Source organism: Canis lupus, chromosome 9, assembly GCF_003254725.2.
Source record: "Canis lupus dingo isolate Sandy chromosome 9, ASM325472v2, whole genome shotgun sequence".
In the NCBI taxonomy this organism is placed as follows: domain Eukaryota; kingdom Metazoa; phylum Chordata; class Mammalia; order Carnivora; family Canidae; genus Canis; species Canis lupus.
This window is the reverse complement of record NC_064251.1, coordinates 22,293,287-22,301,293: the sequence shown is the minus strand read 5'-3', so window position 1 is coordinate 22,301,293 and position 8,007 is coordinate 22,293,287. Positions and strand designations below refer to the sequence as shown.

Genomic DNA, 8,007 nt, shown 5'->3' with positions numbered 1-8,007 from the left:
CTAAAATTAGTGTAAGATAAAACCTGTATTGGACAAAGAGAACAGGAGAAGGGATCACAGTAACAAAATTTTGGAATTTAGAAAACAAACAAAAAAGTAATTGTGGTATTTCCCAGGGAGAAGCCAGAAGCAAGCAGGACCTTGGGAAGCCTCTGGAATAGGAGGCACCAAGTACCTCTGAAAATGAGGGCAAGTGGAATAGAAATAGAAGGATAAATGGGTCAAATGTCTGTATAAAAAGCAGAGATATTTTCAGAGCTCCTTTCTACCCCAATCCTGCCTGATGCCAACCACTCCTCCTTTACCTCAGAAGAAACTAGAGGGGTACTCTGGAGAATTTACTCAGAGGGACTAAACCCTGAGGGATGAAGCACAGCTAAGTGTGGGGTAATAAACTGACTTAACTCAGATAATTGAGACTGAGACCCACTCCATCTCCTTCCCCCACATAGCTTCCTAAAACTGGTAGATTTTTACAAGCCAAGCAGGAAATTAGAGGCGTTTTTCTTGAGGAAGACCCTACCCAAGAGAAAATGCCTACAGATACTGACATTTGAGATCCTCCAATAAAACAGCATATTCTCCACTAGATTATTCTATAGTGAGCCTCACCAAGGGAAAAGTCCCCCTGCAGTACACACACACTCACATTCCAATCACCTTCTTAGTGACTTACTCTTAAATATTAACTGATGACCAAGAACCACAGACATTGGAGGGAAGCCTCTGGCATAAAGGAAAGAGACAGGACAAACCAGGAAAAAGGTAGCTAAGAGAAAACTGAAATAAAGCCTTAAAAAAAAAAGTATCCGGAGCTATAGGGTACTGAAAATGTTTTAAAAATTAAATAATTAAATAATAAGGGATCCCTGGGTGGCGCAGCGGTTTGGCGCCTGCCTTTGGCCCAGGGCGCGATCCTGGAGACCCGGGATCGAATCCCACATCAGGCTCCCGGTGCATGGAGCCTGCTTCTCCCTCTGCCTGTGTCTCTGCCTCTCTCTCTCTCTGTGTGTGCCTATCATAAATAAAAAAAAAAATTAAATAATAAGATTAAGTGGTAAAGTTTAGGAAAATCTCAGGACATCAAAAAAAAGAGAAGTTAGATGAAAAATAGAATGAACTACATAGGAAAAAGAGGAGTTCCAGAGAGAGAGAAAATGGAGGAAATGAGGAAATAAATAGAAAATTTCTTGGAAATTTTCTGAAGAACATGAATTTCTACACTGAAAGATTCTGCCAAGTGCCCAACAGAGCCAACACAGCCACACTGAGGCAGGACAAGTGATACTGCAGCCTGCAGAGAGAAAGAGAAGAGCCTAAAAGCTCTGGGGAAAGGGGTGGGAATCAGATAGCATAAAAGGTCTAGAATCAAAGCAACATTAGACTTCTCAGTAGCAAAACTGGAAGCCAGAAAATAGTGACACAATACCTTCAAAGTGCTGAGGGAAAATTATTTGCACCCTGGAATTGCATACCCAGCCAAACTATCAGTCAAGAATGAGAGTAGACTAATGATGTTTTCAGATATGAAAAGTCTATGAATCCTGTCTCAGGAAACTGCCAGAGGATGTTTTTCACTAAAATGAAGAAAGAAGAAAAAGAAAAGGGGAGACATGGGATCCAGAAAGATGGAAGCAATGCAGAAAGAAGGGATATCCAAGAGGAGAGTAAAGGAAGATTCAGGATGACAGGTGGCACAGATAGCACCAAGAACATGCTGGAGCAGGACAATGGGCTCCAGAGAAATATTCTCAAGAAGATAAAACTAATGGAATACTCAGTGATTTAACATTTTAGGAGATCTATACTTCTGGCACTGAACGAGGGAATACATTTAGGAGAGGTACATAGAAAACCTCAACAAATTCAAAAAGATATTTATTTCCAAGAAATATAATACAGTATAAAATATTTTTGACTATAAAGAATAGTTAAATTGTCATGATGTAAAAGTAACTAGTGAAATATGGATACATTGAGAGGATAGGAAGAAGAAGGGAGGGGTAATACTGTAAAAAAGAGCTGACCCTCCCTCCTCCACAGCAGGAAGTCAAGCAATTAAAAATTAAAATAGAAGGACACCTGGGTGGCTCTGATGGCTGAGCATCTTGGTTTTCAGCTCAAGTCATGATCCCAGTATCATGGGATCAATCCCCGAATTGGGCTCTGGGCTCAGTGTGGAGTCTGTTCGAGATTCACTCTCTCACTCTCCCTCTACCTCTTCCACCCCAAGATGCTCTCATAATTCTCTCTCTCTCTCCCAAAATAAATAATAAAATCTTAAAAAAAAACTAAAATTGAAAAAAAAATTAAGAAATGGTAGTATAAGCCTATGATTTAGAAATAAGGCAAATGCCAAAAGTAACACCTAAGAGCTGAAAATGGGAGATGGGAAGAGAGGCATGTGACACAGCCTGGGGATAGCTCTTTTTCATAAAAAGGCTGATACATGAATATGATACATGAATAACTTCTGTTAATTAATTTTTTTTAATATAGAAGGCACCCATAGCAAGTGAGAGGTGTGGGACAGGATGGTTGGCTCTTGGGGGCAGAAGAGGGCAGGGTGGGAAAGCACCAAAGCAGGTTGAGACAGAGGGCTGAGCATCAGAGGAGAAAGGGAAAAGTTAACCAGAGGAGTCCTGATTGATGTCCTTGTTCTTGATCTTGACCATATTATTGCTAGAAAGGCCATCAGGCAGAAATGTGAGAAATGAACAGCAAAAGGCCTACCTAGGGGGCTGTACCCAGTTGTAGGGAGAGAGGTAGCAAGTTTGAATGCAGGGGTGGTTGTGTGGAGATAAAGAGGAGGACATGAGAGACAGATGTTTCCTAGGGAACTCCACAGTACTCAGTCCCCTGCCCAAGGGGGATGAGAAAGAAGGGTCTACTAAGGGGTGATGAGGAGCAGGTTTGGAGAAGAAACTTCAGTTCTAACCATGGAGCCCATCCCCGTGGCAGAAAGCTCTCTTTCCCACCATCCAACACAGAACTTGGGCAAGTGTAAGGTGCCAAAGGGTAAAGAGCTCAAGCCTTGGAGTCTTAGGGTTAAAATACCTAAAAAGAGAGAGTGGCATTAAAAAAAAAAAGTCATGGTCTTCATAACCAGACAGACCCAGTGTGAACCATTGTCACACCTCTTACTATCTGCATGACTTTATGCAAGTTACTTAACCTCTCTGAAAGGCAGGGTTGTCTCTGTTCCAAAACAGGTCTGACCACACCCTCCTCACAGAGTGGTTGTCGACACGAGGGAGCTCCTTCCCATCCTGTGTCCCACCTCCCACACCCTCACTAGTAGAAGGTTCTTCTAGGAAGACCCTACCAGTGCTTCTGAGACATCCCAGAGGGTCCCTGGAAGACACCTTCAACCCCCTCCCACTAGTTCAAAAACAGAGATCGCACAGGTTTGCATCAACCAGAAAGTCAGCTTTATTAGCCCACCACCAGCGGAGGGGGAGGGGAGACAGCTGGAAACCGCGCTGGGAGAGCAGGGCCGTGGCCCAGGCCTTCAGGAGGTTGGGGCCGGTAGGCGGGCAGGAGGCTCTGGAACAGGCAGCTCAGTGCTTGGAGCTCTGGCCCTGGCTGAAGCTGGAAGAGCCCTGCTCCTTGAGGATGGGCCGAGTCTGGAGGCCAGAGGAGGATGAGGAGGAGGAGGAGAAGACTGTGGGAGAGAGGAGAGGGCATGAGAAGGGCTCTGGAGCTAAGAAGCCTCACAGAGGGAGGGCTGGGGGTCTCTGAGGCACCGAAGAGCCTCAGGAGCCTTACCATTGTGGGAAGAATAGGAATGGCTGGATGCTTGCTGGGAGGAGAGGCTGTGGGGGAGAAAAGGCAGAACAGTTAGATGTGCTGGGAGCAACGGTGGGGCCGCAGGTTCTGTGGGGGCAGGAGGGTAAGAGGGGGCACGCACTGGGCATCCTCGCCCTCCAGCAGGCGGCGGTAGGTGGCGATCTCCTGCTCCAGCCTTGTCTTCACATCCAGCAGCACCTGGTACTCCTGGCTCTGCTGTTCCATCTCACAGCGCAGCTGGGCCAGCTGCTCCTCCACGTTGCCGATCAGCCCCTGGATCTGGGACAGCTGCATGCAGTAGCGGCCTTTGGTCTCCTCCAGGCTGCTCTCCAGGGATGCTTTCTGTGGGTGGGAGAAAGAAAGAGTCAACAGAGGTGGTCGCTATTGTCCCCTCAGACCTCTGGGCATCTTTCCCGAGAGGTACATGGATTTTGACCCCAGCTGGACTACTGATGAGCCAGACAATGTGGAAAAAAGTTATTCTACTGTGCTGGGCCTTAATTTCTGTGTCTATGTAATGGGTATAATGATCCCTTCCATCCTGCTATGGGATAAGAGAGGCAGAACTTATTGCAGCAGGGTTACAGGGCTGTGGCCATTACTGGTGACTTGGGGACTGGGGCTGGGTGGGGTCCTTCGTACCATGCTGAGCTGGGACTGCAGTTCAATCTCCAGGCCCTGGAGCGTCCTCCGGAGCTCAGTCACCTCACTGCGGCCACTCTGCAGCAATTCGCTATTAGAGACCACTTCTTTGTTCAGTTCCTCGGTCTGCGATTGGAAAGAAGAGCAGGTGTGAGGCGTTCCTGAGCTGCTCCCCAGCTGGGAAGTCCTGCAGGAGGGCTGAGGACCTGGGCCCCACCTTGCTCAGGAACCAGGCCTCCGCGTCTCTGCGGTTCTTCTCCGCCATCTGCTCGTACTGGTCACGCATCTCGTTCAGGATGCGGCTCAGATCCACGCCAGGGGCGGCGTCCATCTCCACGCTGACGTCCCCACCAGTCTGACCCCGCAGAGCAAGCATCTCCTAGGAAGGGATGGCAGGAGGTGGTCAGCTCAGCGGACCCTTTTCCTGGCCCCTGAACCAGCTTCCCACTGCCAACGCCAGCAGCAACCTCACCTCCTCATGGTTCTTCCTCAGGTAAGCCAGCTCCTCCTTCAGGCCTTCGATCTGCATCTCCAAATCAGTCCTGGACAGGGTCAGCTCATCCAGCACCCGGCGCAGGCCGTTGATGTCGGCTTCCACGCTCTGGCGCAGGGTCAGCTCGTGCTCATACCTGGCAGGACAGAAGTCAAGGCATCAGGTACCATCTGTGAGGCTTCTGAGGGAAGACCAACGACCCCACTGCTTGCCTCCCGCCCTTTACACCACATTCAGCCCACCACCATAGTTGCTCACTTGGTCCTAAAGTCATCAGCTGCCAGCCTGGCATTGTCAATCTGCAGAATGGGCTGAGCATTCTCGATGGTGGCTGTGATGATCTACAGAGAGGGTAGAAGGACAGGCCTGGTTAGTCAAGACAGCTGCTCAAGGGGGAAGAGCAGAGAGGGGAGAAAGGTATCTCCCCAAATGGGAGGGTCACCTGGCTAGCAGGTCAGGCCCTATGCTCCCCCAGCCAGCCTGGGTGTCTTTTCCACCCAGATGTGAGGGACGCACCCCAGTCTCCTATCACCCCATCCTCCACCCCAGGCTGAGAGAAGCTGAGGGTACAAAGCACACTTGCAGGGAATAAGAGCCTCAGGGCTCCAGTCCCAGCTCAGAAACCTAGATGCTGAAAAGGGACCCTCTGCCACCAATTCTGAGTTGCCTTTGGCCAACTTCCCCAAGGTGGGCTCAATCTTCCTGTTTGTAAAATAAAGATGCTAGAAAGTGGTTCTCTAAGAGCCACTGCAGTCGTGACCTCTCCATGCTCCACCCCCCAGTGCCGCCCACCTGGCCCACACACCTTGTTCCTCAGGTCCTCAATGGTCTTGAAGTAGGGGCTGTAGTCCTTGGCCTCACTGGGCCGCTGCCTCTGGTACCAGTCGCGGATCTTCACCTCCAGCTCAGTGTTGGCCTCCTCCAGGGCGCGCACCTTGTCCAGGTAGGAGGCCAGGCGGTCGTTGAGGTTCTGCATGGTGATCTTCTCATTGCCAGAGAGGAGGCCGCCATCACCACCACCAAATCCAGCACCAAAGCCAGCACCGAAGCCAGCACCGAAGCCAGCACCAAGGCCACCACCGTATCCTCCACCAAAGCCGCTACCCAGGCCCCCACCAAAGCTGCTGCTGCTGCTGAAGCCACCGCCATAGCCGCCCCCCAGGCCGCAGGCCCCCCCGGAGGAGTAGCGGGAGGTGGAGACCGACAGGCCCCCGTAGGCACTGGGGGCCCGGCAGGCCCCTCCAGCCAGGACAGAGGACATGCGGCTGGAGCCGCCCCCGATGCCGCAGGAGCCCTTCATGGAGCTGGAGGAGGTGAACTGGCGGCTGCAGGAGGTCATGGTGCCGGGAAGGAGGTGAGCGAGTGAGCAGAGAGGAGAGAAAGGTGCTCAGGAAGGCTGGGAGGATGCTGGGGCTGCTCAACTCCCAGGAACCTTTATATGCACCAGGGCAGGCGGGGCCTCCCATCTGCTGACTTGCGGGCTCCCCTCTGGATTTCATCACGCCAGGTCCCGTCCAACTCCCCACTCCAGATCAGGATTATTCAGCCCGGGGTCGACTCACTTTGCTGGGTGCTGCTTGGAGTTCCCACCCAGCTCTGGGGGTGTGGGGCCGAGAGAAAAACACACAAACGCGAGTCGGTCATGACTCAGGCTGGGCGGCAGGAATTGGGCTCTTGTTCCTGGAGCCTCAGGGGCCAGCGGGGCCTTGGCACCAGCAGCTCTGTGGCGCCTGCGTCCCCAGGCAGTGAGTCAGCCCATGAAGGACTCCCTGCCCCACGGGACAGCCAGCCTGGGGCTGTCTCGGGATGTGCTGTGGGGATCCTACCTGCCCGACTCAGGACAGCAGAGCTGGATTCATGGTCTCGCTCTGCTTTGCTCGCTGCGTGACCCGAGGCCCCTTGCTTCCCCTCTCTGGGCTTCTGATTTCCCTCGGCAAAGTGACAAAGGTTGGACTGGGTGATCTTAGAATCCTTTCTTGTTCTAAAAATCCTCTGATTCTCTTTCCCTAATTGGATCCAATCCCAGCTTCAGAGGCTGCCTTTGAGACCCCAGGTCCTCAGAAGTGTTGTGTACCAGTCAGTCACTCAGGCGTGTACCATTGGGCCAGATAGGTGACAGCTCCCCACGCTGCCCCTTACAAGCTATGTAGCATAGCAGCCAGCCCTTTAGCCCCTCTGGGCCTCGGTTTTCTCATCTGTAAAAGGGGAGGACATGCCACAGAGGAACATGTACACAGGACCCCATTTGTGCCTCTCCAGTGGTGGCTCTGCCCCTCAGCTTCCTCATCCTTCCTCTGCAGCCAGCTGCCCCCTTACCTGCCTCCCCACACCTACCTCTGCACTCTGGCACTTCCCTCCCACAACCTTGCCCTTTCCTCTGTACCCCAACACTCCTGCCTTTTGAGCAGCCCACCCCCAGTGCATATCCCTACCTAATCATGGACACCCACCATAAACTGGGGTGGGAAGGAGTCTCCATCCTGCCACTACTGCCATGTGTGACCTCTGACCCCACCACAGCCCTCTAAGTTCCCACACTGTATCCAGGGCTCTGTTCTCAAGTTTTCTTTCGAGTGTCCCCAGATGCTGGACTGCGCTTGGCAGCTTCATTCATTCAGTCAAGGGGCGGGGGAAGGTGACCTCTCTTGTCACCTGCCATGCTTGGGTATTGGATAGAATGCTGTATGTGTGCCACACAATTCTGTGAGGGCCAATATTCCTGCTACAGGTTCACAGACAGGGGAACTGGTAGGTTAAGTGGGACCCCAGCCAAGCAGCGAGATGAGGCTTGAACCCCTTCCTATCTGCTGGCCCAGTCGGAGCCCTTCCCACCATCCTGAACCACCTTATCCATGTATCACCAACATGCATAATTGTCTTGAATAAACCCTGTGAACTGGGAAGGAGAGAGGGAGAACCAGAGTGAGGGGGTGATTTGCCCAAAGTCACTCAGTTTCAAATTGTGGAGGCAAGACTGGAACCCTGGGCTCAGGACGTCTCCACTTTCCCATGATGCCTTGCAGGCTGGGACCAGTATGTCTCTTCTCTTCTACCTCCCCACAGTGCCTGAAATGAGCTCTGTC

General features: G+C 51.7%; 1 protein-coding gene across 1 annotated transcript; it reads right to left on the bottom strand.

Annotated features, from left to right (window-relative positions):
* Positions 1-3,408: 3,408 nt before the first annotated feature.
* LOC112655242 (keratin, type I cytoskeletal 16) lies at positions 3,409-6,347 on the bottom strand. Its single transcript, XM_025440247.3, has 8 exons — positions 5,730-6,347; positions 5,183-5,265; positions 4,904-5,060; positions 4,649-4,810; positions 4,432-4,557; positions 3,911-4,131; positions 3,769-3,815; positions 3,409-3,664 (listed from the first exon to the last, which is right to left on the bottom strand). Exons 1-8 carry the CDS (start codon positions 6,261-6,263, stop codon positions 3,561-3,563), a joined length of 1,434 nt encoding a protein of 477 aa, XP_025296032.3. The 5' UTR covers positions 6,264-6,347; the 3' UTR covers positions 3,409-3,560.
* Positions 6,348-8,007: the final 1,660 nt, after the last annotated feature.

Coding starts and splice junctions, on each gene's coding strand:
- LOC112655242 (XM_025440247.3), bottom strand. CDS start 6,263: ATGACCTCCTGCAGCCGCCAGTTCACCTCCTCCAGCTCCATGAAGGGC. Junction 5,266..5,729: donor TTGAGGACCTGAGGAACAAG/GTGTGTGGGCCA, acceptor CCCTCTCTGTAG/ATCATCACAGCCACCATCGA. Junction 4,558..4,648: donor AGGCCTGGTTCCTGAGCAAG/GTGGGGCCCAGG, acceptor TTCCAATCGCAG/ACCGAGGAACTGAACAAAGA.